This window comes from Aspergillus affinis (assembly GCF_023601865.1).
Source record: "Aspergillus affinis strain CMG 70 chromosome Unknown NODE_20_length_373750_cov_87_641216, whole genome shotgun sequence".
In the NCBI taxonomy this organism is placed as follows: Eukaryota; Fungi; Ascomycota; class Eurotiomycetes; order Eurotiales; family Aspergillaceae; genus Aspergillus; species Aspergillus affinis.
This window is the reverse complement of record NW_026515801.1, coordinates 129662-157458: the sequence shown is the minus strand read 5'-3', so window position 1 is coordinate 157458 and position 27797 is coordinate 129662. Positions and strand designations below refer to the sequence as shown.

The 27797-nt window shown below is 49.7% G+C and overlaps 15 protein-coding genes across 15 annotated transcripts; 8 read left to right on the top strand and 7 right to left on the bottom strand.

The window, feature by feature from the left end:
- Positions 1-285: 285 nt before the first annotated feature.
- On the bottom strand, positions 286-2211 carry KD926_004368 (FAD-binding oxidoreductase; the record flags this gene model as incomplete). Its single annotated transcript, XM_053097892.1, has 7 exons — positions 286-415; positions 476-567; positions 630-848; positions 907-1076; positions 1147-1479; positions 1547-1753; positions 1824-2211. 7 exons carry the CDS (start codon positions 2209-2211, stop codon positions 286-288), a joined length of 1539 nt encoding a protein of 512 aa, XP_052958166.1.
- A 1104-nt stretch (positions 2212-3315) lies between these two features.
- On the bottom strand, positions 3316-3924 carry KD926_004367 (uncharacterized protein; the record flags this gene model as incomplete). The annotated part of the gene is made up of 2 exons (XM_053097891.1): positions 3316-3769; positions 3830-3924. The coding sequence occupies 2 exons, from the start codon at positions 3922-3924 to the stop codon at positions 3316-3318; spliced, it is 549 nt and encodes a 182-aa protein (XP_052958165.1).
- A 736-nt stretch (positions 3925-4660) lies between these two features.
- On the top strand, positions 4661-5906 carry KD926_004366 (NAD dependent epimerase/dehydratase; the record flags this gene model as incomplete). The annotated part of the gene is made up of 4 exons (XM_053097890.1): positions 4661-4704; positions 4771-5048; positions 5167-5731; positions 5792-5906. 4 exons carry the CDS (start codon positions 4661-4663, stop codon positions 5904-5906), a joined length of 1002 nt encoding a protein of 333 aa, XP_052958164.1.
- Positions 5907-6146: 240 nt separating this feature from the next.
- KD926_004365 (uncharacterized protein) lies at positions 6147-6654 on the bottom strand (the record flags this gene model as incomplete). The annotated part of the gene is made up of 2 exons (XM_053097889.1): positions 6147-6481; positions 6552-6654. The coding sequence occupies 2 exons, from the start codon at positions 6652-6654 to the stop codon at positions 6147-6149; spliced, it is 438 nt and encodes a 145-aa protein (XP_052958163.1).
- An 895-nt stretch (positions 6655-7549) lies between these two features.
- On the bottom strand, positions 7550-8741 carry KD926_004364 (non-structural maintenance of chromosomes element 1 family protein; the record flags this gene model as incomplete). Its single annotated transcript, XM_053097888.1, has 3 exons — positions 7550-7822; positions 7901-8535; positions 8627-8741. The coding sequence occupies 3 exons, from the start codon at positions 8739-8741 to the stop codon at positions 7550-7552; spliced, it is 1023 nt and encodes a 340-aa protein (XP_052958162.1).
- Positions 8742-9129: 388 nt separating this feature from the next.
- Positions 9130-9845, bottom strand: KD926_004363 (zinc finger CCCH domain-containing protein; the record flags this gene model as incomplete). Its single annotated transcript, XM_053097887.1, has 3 exons — positions 9130-9304; positions 9380-9458; positions 9545-9845. 3 exons carry the CDS (start codon positions 9843-9845, stop codon positions 9130-9132), a joined length of 555 nt encoding a protein of 184 aa, XP_052958161.1.
- A 1034-nt stretch (positions 9846-10879) lies between these two features.
- On the top strand, positions 10880-11698 carry KD926_004362 (SDR family NAD(P)-dependent oxidoreductase; the record flags this gene model as incomplete). Its single annotated transcript, XM_053097886.1, has 1 exon — positions 10880-11698. One exon carries the CDS (start codon positions 10880-10882, stop codon positions 11696-11698), a length of 819 nt encoding a protein of 272 aa, XP_052958160.1.
- Positions 11699-12676: 978 nt separating this feature from the next.
- KD926_004361 (zinc-binding alcohol dehydrogenase family protein) lies at positions 12677-14431 on the top strand (the record flags this gene model as incomplete). The annotated part of the gene is made up of 3 exons (XM_053097884.1): positions 12677-12819; positions 12890-13786; positions 14038-14431. 3 exons carry the CDS (start codon positions 12677-12679, stop codon positions 14429-14431), a joined length of 1434 nt encoding a protein of 477 aa, XP_052958159.1.
- A 1644-nt stretch (positions 14432-16075) lies between these two features.
- On the bottom strand, positions 16076-17049 carry KD926_004360 (putative oxidoreductase; the record flags this gene model as incomplete). Its single annotated transcript, XM_053097883.1, has 3 exons — positions 16076-16205; positions 16260-16598; positions 17021-17049. The coding sequence occupies 3 exons, from the start codon at positions 17047-17049 to the stop codon at positions 16076-16078; spliced, it is 498 nt and encodes a 165-aa protein (XP_052958158.1).
- Positions 17050-17354: 305 nt separating this feature from the next.
- Positions 17355-18411, top strand: KD926_004359 (SDR family oxidoreductase; the record flags this gene model as incomplete). The annotated part of the gene is made up of 4 exons (XM_053097882.1): positions 17355-17394; positions 17482-17795; positions 17940-18310; positions 18372-18411. 4 exons carry the CDS (start codon positions 17355-17357, stop codon positions 18409-18411), a joined length of 765 nt encoding a protein of 254 aa, XP_052958157.1.
- A 919-nt stretch (positions 18412-19330) lies between these two features.
- nctB (negative cofactor 2 transcription regulator complex subunit NCB2) lies at positions 19331-20075 on the top strand (the record flags this gene model as incomplete). The annotated part of the gene is made up of 4 exons (XM_053097881.1): positions 19331-19352; positions 19417-19443; positions 19608-19867; positions 19956-20075. 4 exons carry the CDS (start codon positions 19331-19333, stop codon positions 20073-20075), a joined length of 429 nt encoding a protein of 142 aa, XP_052958156.1.
- Positions 20076-20748: 673 nt separating this feature from the next.
- On the top strand, positions 20749-22982 carry KD926_004357 (putative chromatin remodeling complex subunit (Arp9); the record flags this gene model as incomplete). The annotated part of the gene is made up of 3 exons (XM_053097880.1): positions 20749-20778; positions 20893-22321; positions 22378-22982. The coding sequence occupies 3 exons, from the start codon at positions 20749-20751 to the stop codon at positions 22980-22982; spliced, it is 2064 nt and encodes a 687-aa protein (XP_052958155.1).
- Positions 22983-23925: 943 nt separating this feature from the next.
- KD926_004356 (putative C2H2 finger domain protein (Kin17)) lies at positions 23926-25136 on the top strand (the record flags this gene model as incomplete). The annotated part of the gene is made up of 4 exons (XM_053097879.1): positions 23926-23979; positions 24031-24104; positions 24191-24371; positions 24444-25136. The coding sequence occupies 4 exons, from the start codon at positions 23926-23928 to the stop codon at positions 25134-25136; spliced, it is 1002 nt and encodes a 333-aa protein (XP_052958154.1).
- Positions 25137-26017: 881 nt separating this feature from the next.
- KD926_004355 (phosphotransferase family protein) lies at positions 26018-26890 on the top strand (the record flags this gene model as incomplete). Its single annotated transcript, XM_053097878.1, has 1 exon — positions 26018-26890. The coding sequence occupies one exon, from the start codon at positions 26018-26020 to the stop codon at positions 26888-26890; it is 873 nt and encodes a 290-aa protein (XP_052958153.1).
- A 117-nt stretch (positions 26891-27007) lies between these two features.
- KD926_004354 (uncharacterized protein) lies at positions 27008-27454 on the bottom strand (the record flags this gene model as incomplete). Its single annotated transcript, XM_053097877.1, has 1 exon — positions 27008-27454. One exon carries the CDS (start codon positions 27452-27454, stop codon positions 27008-27010), a length of 447 nt encoding a protein of 148 aa, XP_052958152.1.
- Between the last annotated feature and the right edge of the window lie 343 nt (positions 27455-27797).

The window sequence follows — 27797 nt, the reverse complement described above, 5'->3', positions numbered from 1 at the left end:
GACCTTGGTTTCCATATTCCAAGTTGGAATGTGTGGGCATGATTCTGATTCTGTACTTTATCATTAGGTTGCTAATAATTACTTACATGACTTAAACCCACCTTGAACAGGCGCTTCTAGCGGTGCGCTGGAATCTAGAGCCGACTTCCAAGTGATTAAGGAAAAGGTTTCTACTCAAGCTATTTGCTCTACTGTCATGTTATGTGCGCAACAATTGAAGTGACATTTTCTTCATCAACTAGAATTTCCATTATGATCTCAATTTATTATATTCATCAATCCAATTTAATCAATAAGGATGACATTGGTTACACCAAGCCCTCTTACCGCAGGCTCAAAAGACAATACGAATGACGAAACTTTTTCCATGCCACTTGTCTTCGTTTGGCGCTCACCCCTCCAGATATCCAATCCCCTGATTATATGATCAGGAGCCTCTGCCCTATCTTGCCTGCACTGCAGAGTCACGACTTACACATCATAGGGATTGACAGCCCCTTTGAATTTGTTCTTTGGGTCGTAATGTCTTCTCGACGTCTGTAACTGATGGAAATGGGGTCCCCAGGTCTAGAGCGTGCGTTAGATGCCCGACTATAAAGCCGCAATTTGCAATGTATAAAGCATCATACCTTTCTCGCATCATGAAAGTCTTCAAATCCATTTGGCAGGTAGTGGAATTCTGCACCTTCACCGAGAACGCGGGAGGCGGCCTGACAGGCGAGGTCTCGTGAAAGCTTCTCTTTCAAGGGACCAGCATCGCCAGGACATCCGGTGCCGAGAAGGAGAATGTGCTTTACGCCTTCCGGCCTTGGCCAGCCGCAGTTTGATCTCGGTCCAGCGGGTTCACACTAAGATTGGTGGTTAATCTGGGCTCGTGCGACTCTTTCTAGTCATTGTTATGCTTACCGAGCTTAGTAGTTCGAAAATGAGATAGGTGCAGTCAGCAAGCGACTCGTCGAGCTGTTGAATCTCTTCAGACCATCGAATAGCTCTGACGACGGTCTCTGCGGATAGTTCTCGGATCAGCAAAGGAGCCCAGAACTGCTTCATGGAACCTTTGACGATATGCGCCTTGTCTAGATATTTTGTCAACATCTCAACCCTGGGAACGAATATTTAGATGGTGTCCCGGCATATGAGTCTCACCTTGCAATTTTGCAACTCCTGCTAGAGTGTTGATCTTCGTTTGATCAATCGCCCCGGGAATATTCAACGCCCATTGGAAACTCTTACGACCATGCGCTTCACCAAGGGCGTCGAACGCATGGATGACTAGCATGTCCGAGTCCGTTCCGATGGACTCGAGCAGACTTTTCTTGACCACATACAAAAACATCGTGATCTTAGGATCGAGCGGCTGAGAGAGGAACGTCGCGATTCCCTCTGCTACCTGCTCAAGCCGCTCCCGGGGGACCAAAATCTGACCGGACCAGATATCCTGAGAATAAGGGAATACTCGGAGCACAACCTGCACCATGACTGCACATCTGATCGTCAGCCAACGCCTGTGCTGGAGGTTTCCGAGGGCCATCTCAGGGCCACTTACCTCCAAAGCCACCTCCACCGCCACGCAGTGCCCACAGTAGCTCCGGCTCTGCTGAAGCCCAGACGACTGAGCCGTCATACTTGACGACCTTCGCATCTAGCATGTTTGCGGGGTCCGAGATGCAACCATACTCGCCGGAGAGCCATGAAAACCCTCCGCTAACAATAGTACCAGCCACTCCGACACAAGGGGTGCGGGCTCCCACGACTTATGATATCACGTCAGCCTTGGATCACAAAGTCGCTGATTACTTTGAACAAAAGCGAGATATCCTTACTTCCATATTCCGGAGCCGCCTCTCCTAGCTTCCGATAGACCTCAGACCACGTCTGTCCGGCACCAATAGTCACCAACTCCGAGTGCTGATCGAAGTTGAAACCATCAAAGGCCGACGTGTTGATCAAGACGTCCTTTGCGGATGCGGACATGAACCCCTGTCCATATATCCCGATGTCTAGATCGGTTGAGTATAGGTAGGCAACAGTCTTACTCAGGGACTCGGTCGATGTGGGTCGGACCACAAGGTCAGGATTCATTTGCTTTTGAGAAGCCCAGGTTTGAGCGCGGCACTGGTAATCCGGTGAATCTGGAGTCAAGATCTCATCAGGGCGTAGCAACGACCGCAACGCCGCATGCTGGTCTTCACTAATACGTGCCTCAGCCATATCAACCGTTTTTCTGTCGAGTTGGAAGAGATTTGGTTTGAGTTTCAACCGCCTGAATGACCTGTTGAAATGATCCAGTGGATTATTTATAGAGTTTTTCTAGTAAGCGGTGCGTAGCACAGAGTGGGAAATGTGCATAGCTAACAGGGAACACTGCAATACCTCCATGGCATGATCAACATGATGGGTTGACCAACATGACTCTATTCTCTAGTACTACAAGGTCCACAACACCATTTGTAATTTTAGCCAGTCGAGACATTTCTGCAGCGTCGCCTTTCGCGCTCCGAGAGTGCGCGAAGGGTTCCGAGACTAGGCCGACCGAATCGGTGAAACCTCCGAGAAGGCATTGCCTGTTTGTCTCGGACTTCCGAACCAATCTTGGTGCTCTCAAATATGGACCGTCACAACCGAGGTTTTATTCTTCAGAGAGGGGACTAAATTAAATATACATTAAATTATCTTGCAGCTATTCTACACTTTATCGAAACTCATCCCTATTGAATCCAACATTGTCAGAAACATCATGCCCAACGTTCTTGTCACAGGAAGTTCCCGCGGCCTCGGGCTGGAGACATAGAAGGTATCTCGGTCATAAGGAGCGAGCTTCAAGCCATGTCGAATCCTAAACGGCAAGTCTGGGTTAGAAATAAAATGGCGGCCAAATGCGATCAAAACCTGCTTGTCTGCAAATACATTGTCGACTGCATCTCTCGCCGTGCTGGGAGTAAACCCACCAGCAAGAATCACCGGCGCTGAATCACCCCACGCATCGACAAAAGGATCAATCTTGTACGTGAGTGAATTGAGGCACCGGGTCCTTCATTCTCATACCCTGATACCTTTGCCAGGGACACAAACGGATTCCCACCCGATGAGAGCCCACTGCATTTGACACGGCGCTCGCAACTTCAAGTATAAATCGAGACCGATTTTCGATGCTTCCATCATATTCATCGTCACGCGTGTTGCAGTTGTCTTGAGTAAATTAATCAACCAAGTAGCCACCAGCGCCGTGGATCTCCACCCCGTCAAATTCAGCGTCTATTGCGTTCCGCGCTGCCCGGGCGCAATCGACGGCAAATTGTTGGATTTCCTCTTTCGTCAGGGCTCGTGGAGCTGGCTGGCTATCGTTGCGCTTGAGCTGGCCACATCGAACCCTTCAGCTTTCGCAGCTTCAGTCATGGCGACTCGTCCAAGGGCCCACAGCTGTAGGAATACTACGCTGCCCTTTTTGTGAACCTCATCCGTAACGGCTTTCCATGCTGTGATCTGCTCAGAGTTCCAGATACCAGGAACATTGGGGTATCCGCCCGCCTTGGGTGAAATGAAGGTCGCCTCGCTGGCGCAGATGCTCGTTGTCCGTAGTAAGTTGGCACAATAGGCAACGGGACGTAGTTGGCATCGGCCTTGAAACGAGTCAAGGGAGCCATGACCACTCGGTGTTGTATCTGCGAGCCACCAATATCCAGCGGCGAGAAGAGGCGACTTTTGGCCATGGTGGAATACGATAGAGTCGTAATTGAAGTTCAAGTTTATGAGGATGGCTTCAATATACCTCGTCAATCCATTATGCAACTCGAACTATTTATATTTATATTTTTATCTGGGTATATACTCAAAGTTGAGCAGACGGATAGTTTTCTTGATTTGTAATGTTCCATCAAATTTCTCCCTTCCATTTAAAAACGTCCAGAGTTGACTTCTACCCATTAAAGGGCTCGGGGTTATTTCGGCCCCATTCGAGGCCCGTCACATTACGTACCCATGGGTGAACTGGACAATAAACAACTCTGCTCCCGTGGATTTGTGTCATTCTTTACCAAGCAAATTGGTCAATAAACATAAAGTATGTTTGTTGATGTACTTGGGCCAGTCGAGCATCCATAGAACATCTATAGATCTTAATAGAGAAAGTTGACTGTCCCAGAAGGGAAAACTCTTTCCAATCGCTTCTAATTCTATATTCTATGATTTCGGAGTGATCTCACGGAGTACCTACAATACTTCTCACTGTTATTTATTGGCGAACCTGTGTAGTGAGGACCAACTATTGATTGCGATAATATGTGGAGAAAATGGGCGGAATACAATTTCCGCTCGGAATGTCTCCGCCAACAGATCCCATTTCAAGATCATTCGCTGTTAAATCTTGTGAATTTGCAGATCCCTTTAATGATTTGTTCATGGAAATTTATAGAATAATAAACAAGTATGTGGCTGGTTGGTAATAGTAAGGGGGAGAAGAGAAAGAATGAGCAAACGATTGCTTTGAAATCAAAGTTAATAATGACCCCGCTCTGGACAGCAAGAAATAGCATACATCTGTTTGCATTCTTCACCGTCCCCTAAGAAGGCCCAACTTGCCTACACTTCCAATTCAGAATATTCCTCCACTTTGTCATATTTACTTATTTATTGGTGATTCGCGCGCTTTGTTCACCTTACCATGCCCCCTGTAAAGCTTCTACTTGTGGGAGCAACCGGTTTCATGTAAGTTGCAATTGCTCTATTCGCCTCGTATTCCATTTTGGATGTACCAACTCAGAATACCTGCAGTGGAGGAAGTATCTTACATGAGCTACTGGAAACATCAGAAGCACAGAACGCGAATGTCCAAATCACCGTTGCTGTACGACAGCCAGACCAAGCAGAAATCCTTTCTAAAAAGGGAGTCCGAGCAATTCTGATTGCCGGACTTGATGACGCCGATGGGCTCGAGAATGCAGCTTCTGACCATGATATTGTGATAAATTCTGCGACGGGCCAACACACCGAAGCACCCAAAGCTCTGATTCGAGGTCTCGGGAAAAGAAAGGAGCAGACTGGGCGGCACGGTCATTTTCTTCATGTGGAATTTCCCTTTTCAATTCTTCTTATTAAAATTTGGCATTTCACTAATATTGGGCACTGGTTCCTTTCAGCTCTCCGGAACAACGAACATTGCCGTCCCAGCCATCACGCCATCACCGTACCAGCTGAGGAGCTTCTCAGACGAAGATGACGACCTCTTTGATTACGAAAAGTCCCGCGCAGAAGAAGACCCTTACGGACAGAGAGTTGCAGATGTCGTGGTCGTTGAGGAAGGTATCCGATTCAACGTGAAAACCTACATCGTCATGCCACCCACAGTCTACGGAAATGGCACGGGACTATTCAAGAAACAATCCCATCAGATCCCCACTCTGATAAGAAGCGCCATCAAAAGTGGTCATGCTGAGTATATCGGTACTGGCGAGTATCAATTAGGCCACGTCCACGTCACAGACCTAGCACGTCTGTTTAGCCTGCTAGCCACAAAGGTAGTTGCGGGCGAGACGGCTCCTTCGGGCCGACAGGGCTATTACTTTACGAACACTGGGAACCATCAGTGGGTTGGTGTTGCAAATCTCATTGGGAAAGCGGGCTTCGGTATGGGGGTTCTACAATCGCCAGTTCCGAGGTCTATAAGCTTGGAAGAAGGAGCTGTTAAGTTTGCGGATGGAGATGTGAAATTCGCGGAGGCTTGCTTTGCATCAAGGTATGGTTTCCTGTGCTTTTCTTCATGCATGGAGTCATTCAATATTGATTGAGGCGCTAGTTCGAGCTCCCTACCTCGCAGGGCATTTGGATTGGGTTGGAAGCCCATCCATACTGAAGACTTCAAGGCCTTGATTAAAACGACATTTGAGGAGATACGCAACGGAGGTGTATAAGTGACGGTGGGTCTATTCAGCTACTGAGACAAAGTACTTATAAATTCACATGAAGGTCCAGTAACGCCGTTGAATGGATGTGATTCACCATGGGAGATGGGCCATGTCGCTATAAATTTGTCCACTTTGAAAACACCGTCGACTTGATTGTCACATCAAGCACTTCAGAAATGTCCTATAATCGCGTCAATGTCCTTAAAAGTATATACTCAAAAGGCCCATCCTCACTCCCAAAGTGACCTAGGCCTGACAAACCGGGCTTGTGCCCGTTTCCTTCGCCCCCTCTGGATCATAAGCTGAAACCTCAATTTTAACCCACATATTCTCACCCCCCAGACGACCGACCTGTACACATGTCCACGTGGGATGGTTATCTGGCATCCACTTCCGGAAGTTTCGAGCCATCGCATCCTGGCTCACGGCGTCCAAAGAGATGTGGAAAGAATTCACGCGGTAAACCTGGGACCAGCCCTTGCTGCCTGCATCCTCTAGAGCGGTATCGTTATTGATGAAGGCCTGGTCGATCTGCTCAACGATGGTGTTCGGCTGTGTACCTGACTCGTTAAGGTAGCCACCTGAGACGTGGATTAGCAATTGCTTCTTGTATAGCTAATCATATGGAATGGGGATGGATGGAGTACCTACCTTGGCCAGCACAGTGGATGAAATCACCGGTTCGGACAGCTGAAGAGTACCAATGGCTCTTTCTCGAGAGCTCGCCGAATCCTTTGTAAGCGCACTGTCGCATAACTAGGCATGGTATTTTGTGTAGTAAGAACCCAGTTCAATGCTTGCTTAGTGGGGAATCATTGGCTCCATCCAGAGGAGATTATATTCCGCTTCACGAAGTACCTGTGCATATGGAGACGATCATCTAGGCTACCTAGTAGAGCCGGTGAGTCCAATCCAACCCAGACCTGAATCTCGGCTTTTGGGCTCAGCTCTCAATTGATTGCATGCTTGATTTAATAAAAGTAGGCTGAATAGGATCATGTTCCGCAAAAATAATCCAGAGAAATAATGTATCTTATAATTGCAATCATGGTCCTAAACTCGAGATGTTGGTTAGCTGAAGAGTTATTATCTTAACTGTTAGGAAGGTATCTAGCTTGATTTCTACGACTGAGCAAGGGAATTGCCGAAGTCGTTATGGAATTCAATGGTATCATTGAGTCAGGAAATGATCTTACGTTGGTCAACACAAAGTTACATGCCATGTAGCCGACGCGAGTTGATTTTTTGACTCTTGGTTGTGTTCCATGTTATTCTAGCTCGAGCCTATGTAGAAGATATTCCCGTGAAATTTAACTCATATAGTAGAAGTAGACCCTATGGGTGTAGTGACTACCTAAATTGCCGGGGCCTGTCGCGGCTGGACAAAGCTCACGAAATCAGACCAGTCATAGCTCCGGCCCATCCGTAAATTCAGAGCCCGGCGCTCTGATGTGACTACTTTATAGCAGTCCGTCCTGGGCTCGCGATTCCGGGCGTCAAGTTCTCGACGCGATCCAGATGATGGAGAGGCCGCTGCCAGTGTGTATACCATCTGTACTTATGTGCTCTCTCCGGGCGTCATTTATGTGATGAAGGTGAAGAATCTACCGTATAGGACCAGATTCATAGCAGATCAGTCCACCACTCGTTCAATCACTGTCTGCGTCCTCCTCATCGTTGGCATTCGTGCTGGGTAGCTGAGAGCTCGATCTGACTCCGCTTTGTCGCTGCGTATCAGTGTTCCGTCTCCGATTCTGCGTGGACTGCTCTGTGGAAGTGATCGCCCTCTCTCCAACGAACTTGTCCCCGGGCCACGCGGCCTTACAGACAGGACACTGTTCCGCCTGCTGCACGCGGAAGAAATTCTGAACACAATGATCATGCAGTCGGCCTTTGCAGTCGCGATTCGCACAGCGTTGTCCCTATACCAAGCAAACCGTCAGTTAGCAACAGTCATGTCTTTTAAACAAGGCCAAGACATTAAAAATAAGCGCACGCACCACCGTAATGATATCCCTGCAAGCTGCGCAGAACTTAACCTTCTCCATTCTCCCCCCATCCTCGTTCTCGTCGTTATACGTCGCCACCAACCAGCCCCGTAGCTCCATCAACCCGCGCGGACTCAGACTATAGTAACCCTTGCGACTCTTCTCAAACCATCCATCATTGACAAGTTGTCGGAGAACAGTTTCAGCCTGCGACATGCTCAGCGACTGGGCTGCCCCGCCTTGTGTCTGCGTCTGTGTCTGTGTCTGCGAGTCCATGTTCGATTCCCGGCGATTGGAATCCCCTGCTGATGCCTTGGCCAGCTGAATAGCCTGGATGCCACTGACGACCATCGCCTCGGATCGTCGCGTGTTGTGCGTGTCGAACATAGCGTCCAGGACGCGCTTCACGAAGGCGATTTCATCGGCGGAATAGGTCGTCGCGAGCTGGATCAGGGCGTCGCTGGTTGTGTTGACGAGCGCGTAGATTCGCTCCGGTCTTCGGTTCGTAGTCGCGTCGGGATCTATCGTTGATTGAGTCAAGGTGCTTCGGATTTCGAGATCGAATGGCGAGATGGCGCTGTTCGCTGCCGCGATGTACGAGGAGAAATCATCTTCTGAGATGTCTTCCGGGGAGACGCGTTCTTTTTCTATATCCAGGACAGGTCAGCGATCAGCGAGCTATTCCGAAATAGAGAGGAAATTCTGCGCCCCGAAAAGAGAAGGCAAAGAAGTGATTACCATTGACCGAAAAGATGGCGGCCAGGACGGCATGGGCTTCCTCGACGGTCATGGTTGATCGGGCCATGAAGGCTTGAAGGAAGGCGCGGTGGCCATCATTATAGCGCTCTGTCATTGTGGATCTCGAGCGTCTTGGTGGTCTGAAATTCCAAGCTATCGGAGAAATGGAGCTGTGACGATGACTTTTTGGAAGACAAAGAAAACGCGGTGGACGCGCCCCGCGTTGTTCTCCAAAGTGCCAAGACTTTCCGCCTTTAATTGGTTTCTACGGAGATTCCACCCTCGACAACTAAAAGGAAGCATATCATGAATATCACAACCAGAGCTTGATATCATAGCAATTAGAACAAGAAAAGAAGATGCAGCACACAAAATATGAAGAAGGGAATAGTACAGATGACAAAGAAAGGCCATTATCCCCCAACGCCCACAACAGACGGAAACAACAGCAGATTCTCTTTCTCAAGTAATAAGCACCGCCACCGCTAGGAAGATTCTCAGATCTAAAATCTCCGCCTCGTCGGCTCGGGGCTCGGACTGCGACTGACGCTGCGGGCGTCCCGGCCCCGTTCCTTCAGCCACTTCTTCGTGCTGAGACGAATGTCCCGGTCGAGCTCATTGCTGGGGTCCTTCCGGTGAATGAAATTGCAGAATCCCCCTCGTACACAGCCCTCGCCACTATTTAATCGACAACAAGCTTCTCGAAAATCTGTCACCGGTGATAACTCGCAATATATCGGCCGCGCTGCATACCAGCGCGAATTCAGCGCATCGCAGGCTGCTTGCGCATCTTCCTCGTATTTGAATCGAGCGTAGACGTTTCCGATGAGGTCTGCAGCGAAGAAACCGCGAGGTCAGTTACACTCCTTCAAATAACACGCAGCAAATCAGGGATGCTAGGGGGTCCGGAAAACTCACGGTCATTGTTGTTATCGCAAACCACCAATTCCTCTAGCTCGCCGTACTTGCACATCTCACACCATACATCCTCGTAAAACGCGTCGAAGTGGTTCTGGAGTTGACTGGGGTTCATCTTGTTCTTGGGGTCGTAGGCGGGATTTTGGTACATGTTGGGCATGAGGATGGTCTGCGAGTAGGACGGCTTGACGTGCTTCCGGGAGCATCGGTCGCCGTGTCGGCAGGCGCCGATCTTGTAGTAGAAGGAGCAGTTGACCTTGTCCTGCTCCGTACCGAAAATGGAGGCGAGATAGTTGGCCATGGTGGTTGATGTGAATGCGCCCGAGTCAGATCCGCTGGAGGAGAGTCGCCAAGGGGAGGAGCAAATGAAAGGAGGTGGATAGGAGGGGCGGAACTAGAGGATGGGATAGTGATAGGAATGGGGACGATGGAGAAGCAAAGGTGGTCGTGCGGAGAAGACTCGCTGGAGCTCTCGGTCATTGAAGATTCTGGAGAGCTCCCGTGGCGGCTATGCTGACTAATCCTGATGCCTGAGGTGTTGATTTATCAGCCCTCACTTCTGGTCTTCCATCTACTTTTATAATCTTGATGTTTCCTGTCTCTTTTTCTCGACCTGACAGTTTCCAGTATTACACTGAACTGATTCTCTGCAAGGGGACTCCTGTCTCGCAATACCTACGCGTGTCAGAAAATAATCAGGACACCCTTAGGTACATATAACAACGCACAATCAGCAACTATACTTCTTGTTCTTTTCCCCTAGGTCCCTTCAACGAAATGTGAAGAAACGCGATTATATCATGCGAAGTTTCCTTATAACACTCGAAAATGAGAAGCGGACCCACTCCCACATCGATATAATATCCACTAGCTCGGGTCATGAATTCGCGATGCATACCAGAACCATCATGCACAAAGTCCAGTTTAAAGCCAGCTCGCCCCAGCCCTTCGAGGGTATCATTTTCAACCCTCTTGACCTCGTTAGTGTGTTCGACATAAAGCGCAAATTGGACCAGAAGAGGAAGAACATGAGAATAAAGATCGTGCCTTAGGTAATCATCGACACGAACATTGATGATTGAGATACAGGGATGTCAAGCGCTAAATCACCCCGCACGCACTCGGGATATTTCAGAAGGAGCCGCCCTCCATTCTCTTTTGGAAGATGATTGAAAGCTGGTAGGAGACTACGAAGCCACCGGATTCTGGAATGCAATCCCATAGCTTTGCTTCCATCAGTCTGACTCCCAGATTCATACAATTCTTGTCTTTTGTCCAAAATCCCGCGCTCTATTGATCTCTGCTCAATCAACTCTTGGTCAAATATTTACGAGAATGGACGTCCCTGGATTTGCGGTAATCACCGGTGCTGCCTCTGGCCTTGGAAAAGCCTGTGCGATCGCTTTCGCGAGGGAGGGCGCCGCCGGAGTCGCACTACTAGATGTCAATAACGACGGGCTCCTGGACACCAAGGCCGAAATCGAGCTCGCTCAGGATAGTTGGAACCGCTCGAGACATTGTCAACTTGAAGCCTTCACGGTCAATGTGACAGATGAAGACCAAGTGAACCAAGCCATGCAGACCATCGCTTCCAAGTTCGGTCGACTTGACTATGTTGTCAATGCCGCAGGTATCACCATTCGTCATGAACAGGGTGCTGCTTACGCCTCAGCTGCTGATTGGCAAAGGGTCATCGATACCAACCTGACTGGCACATTCCTTGTTTTCCGAGCCTCGGCCCAGATTATGCTCAAACAAGAGCCTCTTAGATCCTCGCTTGATGGTCGGGAGCTCCAACGCGGCTCGTTTGTCAGTTTCGGTTCAATTTTGAGCCTTGTCGGCAAGCCTATGTCGACTGGCTATATCGCAGCCAAGCACGGTGTGCTGGGATTGACGAGGACGGCATCTGAGGATTACGCAGACAAGGGCCTGAGAATAAACACGATATGCCCGGGCTACATTGACACACCAATGGCTGCGAGTGATGAGCTCATTCAAAGAACTAGCCAAGAAGCGCTGGCGCACAAAGTTCCTATGAAGCGATTCGGGACTCCTCAAGAAGTTGCAGATGGTGTCTTATTCCTGTCGGGCGGAAGAAGCTCATTCATAACTGGATTTGCACTTTGTGTGGATGGTGGCTACACCCAACGGTAACCAAGAATTAATGCAAGATAACATACCTGATCAAGTATAATTGAGTCGTAGCTGCAGCTTTCATGGATGGAAAAGGGCTGTTTTGATCCGGAAGTACAAAAGCGAATGCAACAAACTGGATAATCCAAATTGGGGTTCCTTCTATCTCCGGTCAGCTTGCATTGAAAAGAAATTGTCTACTATGCATACTGTAATGAAAACTCTTTGATTACCGATGGGGGTCAATTGAGTGTCACACCCGCCAGTTATTAGAATCTCTCAGGATATAATTATTTAGCTTACTGATGTACGAGCCAGTAAAACCATACATTTCTACCATTGAGAAGGAACCGCTACAAATGTACATCTATCAACTTCCACTCACATCCCATCTAGACAGAAAACCTCAAAAGATGGAATCAATCTCCACTGCCAAAATCAGAGGAAAGCAATATGCTGAGGGTCCAAGCATAACCTCTTAAATCCGAAAACCGAGCGCAGTAATGTGCTAATAAATGAGCCAACAATAATATGATGCCATAGTTAAGCGATTAGATGTTACTTACCATCCGTGCACTATTCAGGCTTAGTGCAACTATCTCGCAGTGGCGTAATGTATGCTTACTCGCACTGTCCCCTCAAATCGGACGCTCGGAGCATCGGCTTTCCGTCCAGGCCTTGGCTGATTAATGTCAGTAAGCAGCAGCGCCGTTAGTTAAGGTAACTTACCCGTAGCTCGTATAAAGATACCTGATTGGTAAGGCTAGTGGTTGTCTATTACAGGAAACATACGTCAATCTAAACACCTCGTGTACAAATGTGCTCGGCTTCGGCGTCGGAATTATTAATGGTGAATGTGGTTGATGCCGAGATGAAGGTCTAGCAGTTCTTCTGATGTAGTGTATAAAAAGAACATAGATGGAAACATTCTCAATATTAACAATCACAGAAAAACTTCTTGCATACAGCATTACTTCTTCTAAGAACAAAACAATCAAAATGTCCAACCAAGCAGCCTGGATCAAAGAGAAGCACGGCCGACTCGTGCTCGACGAAGCCGAGATCCCAATCCCCGGTGAGAATGAGGTGCTTGTGAAAGTCGATCTGATCGCCTTCAGTCCCATCGAGTCGAAGATTCAAACGTAAGAACATCCACCAACCTTTCTTTGTCTCCAACCTCCTCTAATACAAATACACTAATGAACTCATCAGATTCGGCACCCACCCTATCCCCTATCCCAACATCCTAGGCCAGTCCTTCGCCGGTACAGTCCAATCCATCGGTCCCAACGTAACTAGCTATAAGCCCGGTGACCGGATCGCAAGTAATCGAGGGGCCAAAGCAGTCGGAGATCCTCGCTTCGGGTCTTATCAGAAATACGCCCTGGCGTCGGTGTCCTCCAGTTCCAAGATCGCACCCGACGTCGACCTCCAAGGAGCGGCCACCTCTATTGTGAACCTCGCCGCAGTGGTGTCTGCGTTGTCGATTTATTTGGGGTTGGATCGGCCACCTCTCTCGGGCAAACCAGAACCCAAGAGCAAGAAGGTCTTGATCTATGGAGGCTCCAGCTCCACTGGCGGGCTGGCCGTACGGTATGCTGTCACAGCAGGATACACTGTCGTGACGACCTCGTCGCCGCAGAATCGCGAATTCGTGGAGTCCCTGAACCCGGCTTATATCATCGACCATACGGCGCCGGCAGAGACAATCGTCGAAGAACTTCGCAGTCAGGGTCCCTTTGACAGCATCTTCGACACGATCGGATTACCACCAGTGACGAACATCTTGATCAAGTACATATCTTCGATCGGCGGCGGGAAGTACAACAGTTTGATTCCACCTATCGGAGGGGAAGACCCGATGCCGGATAATGTGGAGAGGCTGTTTGCGCCGTATAGCCGGGCATTTGAGGACGAAGCGAATCGAGAAATTGCTCGTTGGCTTTTTGAAGAGTATTTGCCCAATGGATTGCAGAGTGGGTTGGTTGTGCCGACAAGAGCGCAGGTTGTGGAGGGAGGATTGGACAATGCGCAGCAGGCGCTTGACCTGATGACTCAGAATGCTGTGAGCGGACACAAGCTTATTTTGAACCCGTGGGCTGGGAAGGAGTAAGCTGTTCTAATGGCGAGGGTTTTAAGGAATAAGCCTGTTTGTAATTAATTCTATTGCGTGGTTTCGAATTTTACTACGTCGGAATTCGCAGCGAACGCTTTCAAATATTGAATTCTCGTCCGATCGAACTAAATACGTAACATGAAAAGGGTAGATCATCAAGAAGAGTATCTTGAACTGACAGGATCAGTCCATATGAAGCGTAAAATGCACGCAATGGTATGAATTATAACGTTAATATTATCAGTGTAGCAGTTTACCTTAATTCGCTCGCACCAAGTATGACGCAGTCCGGGAATCTGATTGTTGGCAGGTATTTTCCAATGGCCCTTCGCCGGGTCATGCTAGAAGTTTGCTCCTGCTCGCCAGTAGGCGGGGCCTTCACTGCCCCCGTTGTCTTCTCAAGCAGCCAGGAGAAAACACCGGCGGTGATGCGACCAGCGGCGCCGTCGTCAAAGTCCCCAGTTGACGGTTTGAGCGGCTATCTTCGAGCTTTTGACGTTGGCACAGTCGTAGCTGTTGGCTCCAAGACTCCACCAGGCATAGTGGGCGCAGGTGGGGTGGTTGTATTAGGGCAGGTCACGCAGACGTTGGTGGTTTTCGAAAGCAAGGACGGTCATGGCCATGAAGGTCAACAATGAACAACTAAGGATCTTGGTTGCTCCAGCAGAAAGACAAGAATACATCCATTTTTCTCTATACTAACTAGGCCCGACCAAAAGCAGAAAATGCAGATCATATCATGAAAACCTCTTATTAAAGGCGTGCTGCTGACCGTCATGAAACCTGTTGCCGGCTTTCCGATAAGTACTCATGGAGCGAGAGCGTGGGGGGCAGAGAAAAAAGGCATCCTGATCAGTGACCACGCTGAACCCTATGTGCCATGGCCAGCCAAGGGTCTACTACTGTGTTGGGTGTAAGCGCCGAAGGGCTGCCGTGATACATGTTCCAAAACCCTGATCATGCATTCACTCCATAGAGTTGACAGTTGCAGCAGGATCAATCGTTTACCATCTACCACAGGCATGGGAGTTGAACACTCCCCACTCTTATGACTCAGCCAAGCCGTTGTCACGCCGTTAGTCTGATCTCGGCCTACGGAATACACCGATGTACTCCGTATACCAGCGTACGGAGTACTCATTCCGTATTCCAATGCATATGAGACCGCTGTCTTAACTTATTAGTTGGCGTCCCGGCCGATCCTGGAGGTCTTGGCGCAGGATTCGGGTTGGCTCTGCCGGGAATTCTAGGATGCAGGATGCAGCGAGGAAATCTATATCGAGATTAACAGGCAAATGGCCTCGAATCTGATTTGGTGTGAAACATCGACGTATCATCGGGTTCTAAAATTGCTTTTTGTATTTTACCTTCAAGTTAGTGGGTCCAGACTTGGTCTGTACACCGAGTACTCCGTAAGTATCAAATCGAAGTACTTTGGTCTACAGAGCACTCAGTATGCAAGCAAGCGAATCGACATGTCATGTCCACTATGGTGTACTACAATATGCCTTCAGAGGACTCTATATCGGTCCAACTGTTCACGATAATCCCACGACGTCACCAGATTGTCCTATAGTCGGACAGCATATCTAGATACTCAATTCGCTCACATCTACTACAGGCTGGACCCCTCTCACCATATCGGCAATAACCTTCCCGGTTCCTAGGGACAATGAAATTCCCAGGTCCCATGTCCCGAAGCAATAAATACGCCTCCTTCGCGATTTGTCTTGATGCCTTTTCCTAACAAGCCATCATTTATCCTTGATACTATTGGTATTCCCCATTTTGAAACTGGACGGAAACACAATCCTACGCGAATAACCTCTAGGTCGTCGAGATTAGGATTCTCTTCGCTTGATTCCAGGGCACCATCAGGAAGCTTCCCCATAAGCTGGACAGATATTACCTAAAGCTTATCGAGATCTTTCCGTTGCATGAGATTCAAACTATCCTCTGCGCGTACGGGAAGCTCGGTACGAGGGCTATTCAAACCGGCGATGTTAATCTCACCACCTTGGCGAGAGAATATCTCTGGGCTAATCCCAGACAAGGGGCTCTCGGCGAAGATAGAATGGCTGCGGCCGGCATGTAGTTTCCGTTCGTCTTCCAGTGTATATCGTGGGGGAGCGGAGAACCAGTGAGTACCCCGCTAGAGAAGAAACAGGTATATCGAGCTGCGAGGATGGAAAGAGATCATGGAAGACCTGTAGGGTCCAAGGGCCTGCGCACACAATCAGGTTTGTACATGATAGAACAGTTTCCATATCCGTTTCAATGTTTTAAGATCGTGATCCCTGTGGTAGTGTCACCATCTCCATCTGTAGCGAGACAGCTTGGGCAGGTTGATGAAGTTGGACCCCACGAGAGATCGCCGAATCCATCAGAAACGTGGACAGTTTCAGTGGGTCGCTGTTGGATTTGTTAGGATAATACTTCATTATTTCTTCCTAGGAAGGTCCTTACACTTGGGCAGTATCATCATCACTAATTCTCTCCAACGCCATTCCCTTCTGCCTAGTCAACCACTCTGGGACTTCAACTATAGCTGACTCACTCGATCCAGCAGCAGTCTCGGCTCGACTAGCACCTGCAGTGAGCCAGTCGTCACCGCGAAGTCCCATTTTGCTGCCCATGCTAGGAGCCAGACTCATAGCCGTGCCTTTCATGTAGCCCCATTTTTCCGCGCCACCATTCTCAGCTGCTAGAGACTCGTGTAGATTGAATGAAAGCTCGCCCAGAGGAGCAAGAGAGGGCGTAAACCAGTCTTTTGCGAGGAAGCCTGCAGCATAGCCAGATGCGCCGCTGAAGAGTCATGAAGACTGCTCGATTATATGGACATCTCCAGCTCGCTCGGATTAGGATAAGTAATAGGCGATGGAGGAGCCGATGATTCCTCCACCGAGGATAACGGTTGGCATGTTTGATTTCTCGTTCAGTAATCAATGGGATATAGAAAACTGCGATATGCCAGTTACCAACTTCGAATGGTATGATTGATGTTTTGTTGATGGCCTTACCCAATGATGACCTCAGGATGAGCCTTCGCTACTTCATACACAATCTATAACGAGGTTCCCAATTACGCCCGGCATTAAGTTGACATGCGAGAAAGAGGCAGGTCAAATAATTGACTTCAGTCAAAATAAATCTATTGAAATAGGTGAAATGCAAGATAGACTGCGACCTCATTCTCAATCCTCATAACAGACAATATGAATCAGTACCCCACCGTCCCCTCATAGTTAAATGACATCACCGTCAACCGTGAATACCCTTCCTTCCAGTCTTCTAGAATTCTAGATGCCTCATGATATTGTTAATACAATAGGTATAATTGATAGCTATATTATAAATCATTTCTATTAATATAAATAGAAATGTTAGACTCATTCGGAGTTTCACCAAGGATCCCCGGCGGTGCATGGGGCCGCCGGTTTCCCGGCTAGCCGTGCTTATGTTCGGAATCGTCAACTATATTAACCCAATTCCTTCCCACACGGCTCCATACTTCCCAATTCACACACTCTTCCACCACACCCCCAAACCCGCTTATTCAATATGTCGCCCAAGACTTTCATCGTCACCGGTGCCTCGCGAGGTAGGCAATGGCTCAATCCAGCTCAAATCAATTCAATCCGGCTCTTTCGCGAACCCAAAAGCTAATTCATCTTTTCCCACGATCCAGGCATCGGTCTCGCAGTCTCCAAGTTCCTGCTCAATGCGCCTCAATCCCACAACGTCGTCGTTATCGCTCGCAGCCTCGAACCCCTCCAGAAGTTGAAAGACGAGTACACGAAGCAGGTCGAGGTGCTGAACGGTGATCTTGCCGATTTCTCCCTCGGCCAGAAGGCCGTCGATCTGGCCCTCAAGTCGTTTGGGCGTCTGGATGGCATGGTTCTCAACCACGGCGTGCTGGGACAGGTGGGCAAGATTGCTGAGGCGGATCCTCAGCAGTGGAAGGAGGGATTCGATGTCAACTTCATCAGTCTGGTGGCTTTTGTAAGTTGATCCCGCTGTTTCTCTTGAATGCCAGTGTCCAGTGGTGGGGGGATGGCGGGGTTCTTAGGGCAGGCAGAATCGGGACAAAGGGTTACCGTACGGGTTATATATAATGGCTGCTTGCTTATGCTCGTTTTGCTACAGGTGAAAGCCGGACTTCCTTCGCTTCGCGAATCCAAGGGCAGAATCGTCTTCACGTCGTCCGGAGCTTCCGTCACGGGCTACCCGGGATGGGGTCTGTACGGTGCGACCAAGGCGGCCATGAACCATCTGTGTCTGAGTCTTGCGGGCGAAGAGCCCGACGTGACGTCCATTTCGATCCAGCCGGGCCTGGTCAACACCGAAATGCAGCGGGAGATTCGCGAAGACCACGCTACGACTCTGCCGTCGGACTTCCATTCGAAATTTACTACGGCCCACAAGGAAGGACAATTGCTGAGACCCGAGCAGCCCGGGCATGTCATGGCCAAGCTGGTCATTGGCGCGCCGAACTCGTTGAGTGGAAAATATCTCCGGTAAGTTTTACGCCCAGCTTCTACGACTTATTATTTTTAGTGGGACTGACGAGAGAAAAAGATGGAGCGATGAAGAATTTCTGGCAGCTTTCCAGGAGTAGATTACTAGATAAAATATCTGAACATGACAGTTAGCATATACCGCAATAGAAATTTTCATGATATATGAGCAGCATGATTGGGTAATATAATCAGCCGAAAGATGAAAAGCAATACATTTTAGAAGCATTAGGTGCAGAGCACCTTCATACTTAGCATGGAATGTGTAGGGTGTTCATCATATTACGAAAGGAAAGAAACAGTATCCAGTGAATTCCGTACCTTTTGATTCTTCGCATCTTATTATTGTAACTGAATTTGCTACCTTCCACCAACCGACACGCATTGTACTATTCTCAAGCAAAAAAGACATATGGATGAAAAGGTATGCGGGTTGTGGTTCCTAAATTCTTGGAGCAAGTCAGTAACAATCTTAACAATGACTTGGCAGTTCACAAATGGATGTAAGGATTGTTATCAGTGAGTCCGTTTGGCTAGGACAGTGTAGGTCACCACAGAAGGTCTGATAGGGGCGACAAGCAATGTTCATCATGGTAAAGGAAAGATCAAAAACTGGGAAGATGTGAGGAACGTACCATTTACTACAGTTAGTGATCACTTTGACTGTGTGTTGAAAATTTCCTCAAAATCCTTGACATGAAAGGATCCCAGCCAGTTTTGGCTGTTTTGTCGTTGTGGGAAAAGTATTTGTCTGGAGTGAAAGAAGAAGAGGAAACAAAAATTGCTCGGCGAAAATATACTGCTCTCTGGAGCGGTGAGTTTCTGCCGACCCGTAGTGGTTCGCCCGTCGTTGTTCCGTCCCGAAGGAGTCCCTCCGCGCCGGAATTCAAGGCAAGTTCATTCTTATAAGGGAACAAAAGGCGCCCGCCTGACTCGGAAACGTTCCAAGAATCGTTCCTCTGACAAGAACTCCGCCAGTTTCTATGATCTCTCTTTAAATTTTCATATCTCTCTTTCACCATGTCCGATCGCGAGTTCAGTTGTACGTCTGATCACCCCAAGTCTTGGCATTCTTTGAGGTTCTGTGCTGACTCGCGATACTGCAGCGAACGATGACCTGTCGCTTCCCAAAGGTGTGTGTTGAGCGCATTTCTTCCATGACCCTCGCGTTACTCTTCGCGTCCCTGGAGCTTGTCGGCTTCACCGTGAACTCCTTGCTCCTCGTCTCGTGGAGATATCCCTCATCGCTGCCTCTCGTCGCGTTTGCACCTCGCATACTAATCGCGACAATCTACAGCTACGGTCCAGAAAATAATCACCGAGATCCTCCCCCCGTCGTCGGGCCAAACATTCTCCAAAGATGCACGCGATCTACTCATGGAATGCTGCGTTGAATTCATCACCCTAATCTCCTCCGAGGCCAACGACATCAGCGAGAAGGAGGCCAAGAAAACAATCGCCTGTGAGCATGTGGAGCGGGCTTTACGCGATCTTGGCTTTAGCGATTACATCCAGGACGTTCTCGCCGTGGCTGATGAGCACAAAGAGCAGTTGAAGGTATGTTGTGGGATCCGCGCGACATCTTACCGGCGTGGAGTCGCTAGCTAGGGTTGGGTTGCTTGCTAACATGTTCATCCCTGCGCAGTCTCGAGAAAAGAAGCAAAGCAAGATGGAGCAGAGCGGATTGTCCGAGGAAGAGCTTTTGCGACAGCAACAGGAACTGTTCCGCTCCGCGACCGAGAAATACCATGCCGCTCCTGAATAAATGTCCTGGGATTTACACATAGTGGAGTTCGTGCCGTTTTGCTCGTGCTGGCCATAGAGGGAACTGGATTTGGAGTCTTTGTTTTTTTTTTTTTTTTTTTCTTTTTGTGTTTTCTTCTCTTATTGGTCTTCGAAAGAAAGAAAAGTCCTCGGAGTTCAGGTGGCTGGGGATTCAATCCATAGCTTATTGACAAGGTGGGCGGGTTCTTCTTCTTTTATAGCTTCATGCTTTCTGCTCTGTGTGGTCTTAGTACAGCAGTTGAATTGATACCTTTTCATTTGTCTTGCAACTGGTTGGTGTTCCAGGATTTCTGCGATACCTTGGGAGGTAGTTATTCTACATGGGAGCATGTACCGTCTGGTGGCGAAAAATAAAACGAAATACAGACACATCAATTAGCCTCGAATGACAGTCATTCTTATTCCTATAATCATATTAGAATAGTACTTAAAAACAATAGATGCTACAATAATGGGGGTTCACTATAAAAATCGACACCCACAGCAAATCCCATGCACGGGTCGCGCTTAACCCAAACAGGCGACCGCCCAACCTCTCTCGCGCGCAAAGTCACCGGCTGCAAACACCGCGGAGCCATCCGTTCTCCGTCCGCTGCGAAGGTACTACGAACTGATTCCCTCCCCCCAAGTCTCATCACGCTGGATCGCCCAGGATGCCCCCATTCAAAGATGAGCATATCTTGGTACGTCTGACAACCTTTGTTCCACCACCCACCTCACCTCACTCTGCTTCATGCACAATCCGACATTCATTAAAAGGGCCCCCCCCCCAAAACTAATTCCCTCCATCTCTCCAGATAATTGCTCCAGGTTCGCAAGTGACCCTGGCGCAATTGGGTCTTCCTGAATCGTTCACGCCCGCCCGATTTCGCTTCCCTTCCCGCATGTTCCCCGCCGAGAAGAAGGGCGAGTATGAACCGTACAAGATCCGCGAGCGCCGACACGAAGTCAAAGTCGGCAATGGCGTCGACGCGCCCAAGGACGATGTCGAGATGAAGGATGCGGAATCCGCCGCACCCGATGCTCCCGCGAAGACGGAGGCGGAGACAGACGCGCCTGAGAAACCCGACGGTGCTGAACAACAGGAGGGCAAGACTGAGTCTGAGCCTGCGGCGGGACAAGACGCCGAGGGAGAGACGAAGCCGGAAACCGCGCAGCAGATTTACTACGAGGAGGATATCATGTCGGATGAGGGAGCTGTGTATCCGCTCCGGAATGGAAACATTGTCGATTGGCCGTGTTTCTTCGCCCTTCTTACGCATATTCACAACACGCTCAGTCCGCCGTTCCATACGCCAATCATGCTCATTGCTGAGCCTATCTGGACGGCGCGCGATCGAGAAGTGATTACCCAGTTCGTGTTTGAGAAGTTCAAGACGCCTGCGTTTTGCCTGATGGACTCTGCGCTGGCTATCTGCTATGGCTATGGCACCTCCACGGCCACGGTGGTCGATGTCGGGAAGGACAAGGTTGATGTCACCGCCGTTACCGATTTCCTCGTGAATGAACATGGAAGAGGAAACGCTCTCGAAGGATGCGGTGGAGATTACATGACCGATAGACTCTTGGAGTTGCTGGGCTCCAAGGGGTTCACGCGAGAGATGTGTGAGCAGCTCAAGAGAAGCAACATTACCGAGATTCTACCCGTCGGGATACCTCTTCCTGGCGCGGCTGCTACCGCCCGACAGAACCCCGGAATGACCGGAAACCAAGGCGGTAATGATGCAGCTCCGAAGGGATCGGGAGAAGGCACTCAGACCGGCCAAGAAGGAAGCAACGAAGACGAAGATGAGGGGGTCCTAGATGTCGCAGCCATCGTGAGCGGCAACACGAGCGAGTTCTTGGCCAACAGGGAAAAGGAGAAGGGTGACAAATCGACAACTAAGAAGGGGCAGGTTGATCAAGCCGGAAAACCTCTTCGTCTTCCCAACTCCAAGAAAGAGAAGGCTACGTTCCAATATGAGGAGTTCGTGCAGATTGAGCCGGAGCATAACGTCGCCAGCGGTCCCGGGAAGTTCATTCGTCAAACACGAGATATCGAGGTTGGAGTGGAACGATTCTTGTCCGCAACTCCGAAACAGAAAACCGGAGAGCGGTTTTCAAGCGGTATTTTGGATGACATCGCCACCCAGATCCATCACACTATCCTCGCTGTGCCTGATGCAAGCAAGCGAAGCGAGTTGTGGGACTCGCTGATTGTCGTTGGCAATGGCAGCAAGATTAAGGGTTAGATTTGATTGCTCTTACAGGTCTCAGGATTCCAACTAACTATCTTTGCTTAGGATTCACGTCATCTTTGCTTGGCGCCATCACACAGAGATTCATTCTCTCCCCATCTGCAACCATCTTCACCTCCGAACTTCCCTCCAACTTTTCCACGCCACTTCCTACGGGGGGCACCAACACACCGGCACCCAGTGGGCAGCCTGGCCCAATGCACCACCCTGCAGGCCACGGGGTCAACCCCCTGCTTGTCGCCGCAACCCACTCCAACAACCCCGCGGTCCCCACGATGCCTCCCGGCACGCCTTCGATGGACGCTGCCGCGATCTCCCACTACCGTTCGACCGGTCACTCCCAGACCCCAACCTCAGTCAAGACGCTTAAACCGCCAGAGTATTTCCCCGAATGGAAGGAACAAAGCAACACCAACGCCCCTGGGGCCAGCGGCGCTGGCGGTATGAACAACGCCCCCGCCGCTGCCGGCGGACCTGGCAACCAACCCTCGCTAAGCGGCGGACACGGAATGGAGGAAGCAGTCTTCCTGGGCGCTCAAGTTGCTTCCAAGGTGGTCTTCGTTCTTGACCAAGGACTGAGCAAGGGCTTCATGAGTCGAGTGGAGTATAACGAGAACGGGCCATCCGCGATCCACGAGTACATGATGTGATGGTGCTGCTCACTCACTGACTAAATAATCATAAATTCACAAACATTTGCATGAGAATACGTTGTTTGACAGAGTATTCCGGGAAAGATATGCAATCCATAAAATCTTGCGGGATTAGGGCCTTTTTATTATTACTTATGAAGCTTTTTTTTTCCATTTTCTTTCTTTTTTTTTTGCACCCGCTTCGTTGTTTTTTGTCGTCTGCTTTCCATTTTTTTATATTTGTATTCTACGTGGTGGCGTTTTCGTATAAAAACGATTTCCCCAAGGACGCGATCGATAGGCGGGGAGTCAGGTCAAATACATTGTTTGGGTATGAGCTTTCAATATGGAAGATTGATCTGTAAATCTAACTCACATCTCAGTAATATCAATAGACCAAAGGCACCATACTATGGCCATTGTAGTTATGTGGGGAGCATTCACATAATTAGGATATAAATAGCTCATCTATTTCATTTGGTAGTTTTCTTCCGGTCTTGTTGCTTATTATCATTACGGAGTAGGTAGGGTATAGAGATAAGAGAAGAAGAAGGAATAAAAAGAGCATTATTCCCACCCGATGGTGCTGGGGTTCGATCTCGCGTGGGAACCTCCCGCCGCTGTCAGACCCCTGCACCATCGGGTGGGACCATTCAACGTAATTGGGGCATAGCTCGCTCATCTGTTTTCATTTAGTTAGTCGTTTTCTTCTGCTCTTGTTGCTTGTCGGTAGAGAGAAGATAGAATTAAAAAAGAGTAACATAGATAGATAGGAAAATTGAAACCCAGAAAACTAATGGAAATGGCTGGCTGCACTGGGTCACGTGCCTATTCATATAAGCGGACGCTCCGATCGTCGCCACTCGCCGCAGATTGTCGCATCCATCACCCTCAACCTACTGTCTCTTCGCACTCGATACTTCTCTCTTTCGATTGATCTAATTCTTATCCAGTCGCCAACATGCCTCGCGCCGAAGCCGGAAGTACGAAATCGCTCAGCAACAAGATGAAAGCCGTAAGTCATGGACTCCGCCCGTCGAGGTCATTTAACGCTAACGTCTCGAAGAAAGGCTTGGGCAGGTTGCGATGGTATTGTCAGCTTTGCGAACGACAGATGCGCGATGAGAACGGCTTTAAATGGTGAGTTTATCACTCCACGTCCCATACCTAATTTATCAGGGAGGAAAAAAGAAGGCAACGCGCTAACTCACGACTTTCCTACATAGTCACGTCCAGAGCGAAAGCCATGTCCGTCAGGCGCTTCTTGTCGGTGAAGATCCTAAGAAACATATCGAAGATTACAGCAGGGAGTTTATAAAGAATTTCATGGATTTGTTGCGGACGACGCATGGAGAGAAGAAGGTGCATGTCAACCAGTTCTATCAGCAGGTTATTGCGGATAAAGAGGTGCGTTTGGATATCCCTGTTACTTGTTATTGCCTGCAGGGGGGGCGGGTTGTGCTGACGGTTAGAATCTAGCACGTGCATATGAACTCGACGAAATGGACATCGCTGTCCCAGTTCGCGGCGCACTTGGGTCGAGAGGGATTGGTTCGCGTCGAGGAAACGGAGAAGGGCCTTTTTGTGTCGTATATTGATCGGAGTCCGGAGACTATGAAGCGTCGGGAGGCGATCATGAAGAAGGAGCGCCAGGATCGAGGAGATGAGGAGCGAGAACAGCGGCAGATCCAGGAACAGGTGGAGCGCGCCCAGCAGAACGCTGAGAAGGAGGACGAAATCGATCCGGAGGCTAGGAACCTGCAGCGAGCGGAGGGCGAGAAGGTCAAATTAAACCTCGGCTTTGGTTCTAAGCCCACTGCCACCGAGGAATCGAAACCCGAGTCCGAGTCCAAGTCGAAGTCGAAGTCACAGTCGCCCACGGAAGAAAACGGTACAGCTTCGGAATCTCCTGCCCCGGCGCCGGTCGAAGCGGCTCCGCAGCCAGCCCCGAAGATCTCGATGTCGTTCGGTGGGGATAAGAAACCGAAGAATGTCTTTGCTTCGGCGGCGAAGAAGAACCCTCTTGCCGGCAAGAAGGGCTCGGTCATGGAAGCGCCCAAGAAGATGTCGGAGCAGGAAAGAATCATGAAGCAGGAGATGGAAGCGATGGAACGAAAGCGCATGCGTGGACCATCTGGATTCCCCAACGCCAAGCGCCCACGAGTGACATGAAGAATGAAGCTGAAGGCTTGATTCAACATTCCATGCTAGATGGATGCCTACAGGCTCACGACCTCGGGATGGCTTTCCACTACCTCGCAGGCCATTCCCATTAGTGGCTAATGCTCCCTCAAATAGATTGCTATCACCGATCATTGGAGGAAACGCGTCGCTTTATTCCACCCCCATCAATGATTGTGTCCTGGCTTACAGGATAGGTGATAGGCCATGGCTGCGACATATGTGATGACTAGAGTTGTATTTTCGAGCGGGTAGCGCGTCGGCAACGTCTTACTATCATTCTTGAGGTTTTTGCATTCTCACTTCAGAGTATACTAAGCTACTTTCTATAAAGGTGGCGACATAGATACTGAGACGACGTCATTCGGAGTCAGAGCTGCCTTAATCAGCGGAGTGTCCTGGTTCATAATTACTAGTTTTGAATGACCCTTGCATGAAATACATAGCGTAAACCAGAGCCAGTTCTTCAAGAACTATTTAGCCTAGAGTATTCTGCCCCCGGCTCCACTCGTATCTAATTTAGTTGAGGCGGTTCACTAAATAGTCTAACCAGCCGGGCTTTGTTTCTCCAGTTCCGAACTTCGGCTTTCTTCACCAGACAACGACATCCTCCGCCTGCCGTTACTTGGCCACACCTCGTGGCGGAGATTCACTCCACGATGCCAGCTCCACGAGGGAGCAAATCAAATCAAAATGCCAATCCCGATTCCGATTTATGGAAGGAGCTTGGGTACGAGGCAGTCAGTGTGACCCTCCCCTCGCCTCCTCATCGCCATGCGTCTCTATTATCTAGCTTTTTTTTTTTTTTTTTTTGCTCTCTAACGCTCTCTTCTGGTTTTTACTCAACTTAGCCAACAACTGATGTGGACTTGATGGAACGGATCTGCGCCGTCACGAACGCAGCTGTCGGCGTGAAATTCACGCCCTCGTTGAGCGAGAATCCACCGCCACTTGTCCCTGTGGAACAGATCCGCAAGGGTCTGAATATCTGTCCGCATCGGCTAAATGGCTGTTTTCTATTAGAGCTGGACGCGGCGACGATTCTGAAAGTCGGGGAGACGGTACGCATGGGGGAAGCGGAGGCTATGATTCTGGTCCGGAAGCAGACGTCGGTCCCCGTGCCCCGGGTCTTGAATGCGTATGTGATCGAGGAGGTAGGGTTCATCGTGATGGAAAAGGTTCCCGGCGACGAACTTGCGGAGAATCTACCCCGCGCGATCAAGGAGTCCCTAGCGGGGGAATTACGGGGGTATATACAGCAGTGGCGCCAGATCCGGGGCCCCTTCTTTGGCACGGTCGATGGCGGTCCGTGTCAGGACGTAGTCTTCAAGCATGCCTGGGAGAACAAGGAATATGACTACGGGCCGTTCACCTCCCGCGGGGATTTCAATCTCGGCATGGTCGAGGCCTTGAGGAAGTCGAGGCCTAATCTAACGCTGGAGACGCAGGAGGACGCCCTCTTTGCCGAGGAGCTCCTCGGGTCCGGGGCTGACCAGACAGACACCAGGATATTCACCCACGGCGATTTGGACCAGTCGAATATTATGGTTCGGGACGGGAGAATCTCGGGCATCATCGACTGGGGGGCTGCGGGCTATAGCGTGCCGGAGAGGGAGTACTTTGGCCTGCGGTGGCCAACGCTAGATCTAGATTGGCGCGAGCTCTCCACGACCATCCTACCGCCGGACGGATACGAATTTTGGAAAAACGTCAACCGCGAGATGATGCGATACACATGTATCTAGATAGCATATAGACCTCCCTCCCTCCCTCCCTCCCTTTTTCCAAGAACGCACGAAACGAACGAACGCACGAACGCCTTCCATCCAGCCCCCCTTTCCCCCCCTTCCCTCCTTTCCCCATCAGAACTTCCTCAACGCTATCCAATTCGCCCCAACAGCCCCCCTCACGTACCTCGCCGGCTTCCCAATCATCTCCTTCCAGAACTCGGACGTCCCCGGGGCCACGAGCTCCTCAATCTCCAGCGCAATTAACGTACTCAGCACCCAATCCTGACAATTCCTCTTCCCGTCCTTCGGCGCCTCCTCATTCGCAACGATCTGAGTCGCCCGCTGCCGCTGCTGATCCGTCAGCGTCGAGATCACGCACAGCCCGAGGGCCTGTTGCGTATTCAGCCTCGTTCTCAGCCTCGGTTCGAATTGGAAAAAGATCCCTTTAGCGTCCAGGGTGCGCACGTGCAGGAGGTCGCCGTATGGGTTCGGGGGTTTGTTGATGGTGAAGCCCCAGTGGGATGGGTCGTTTGGGTTTTCGCCGTCTCCGAAGACTTCGACGGAGAGTTTGTATGCCATCTCTTTTGTGTTTTTCTTTTTCCCTTTTTGTATTGCGCTCGCTGGGGGAAGGGTTAGATTTGTGAGGGGTGATGGGGATGGTCTGGTTGGTCATACATACCTCACTTGATGTATAGCGAGAGTGGGTTATTTCACGCCCTTTAGTCTCGTGGCTTCATTGTTTCACCCGTCGTGGCCCTTTCATTGGGCGTGAAGGTACCTATGGGTATGGACGGTATGGTCGTATAGATATATGGATGTATGTATCGTGTGATGATGACCTAGGTAGTAGGTAGGTAGGTAGCTAAGGTAGCGATGCGGTACTATGACGCAGTGCGCACGGAATCCTTCGCTCCTTCACCAA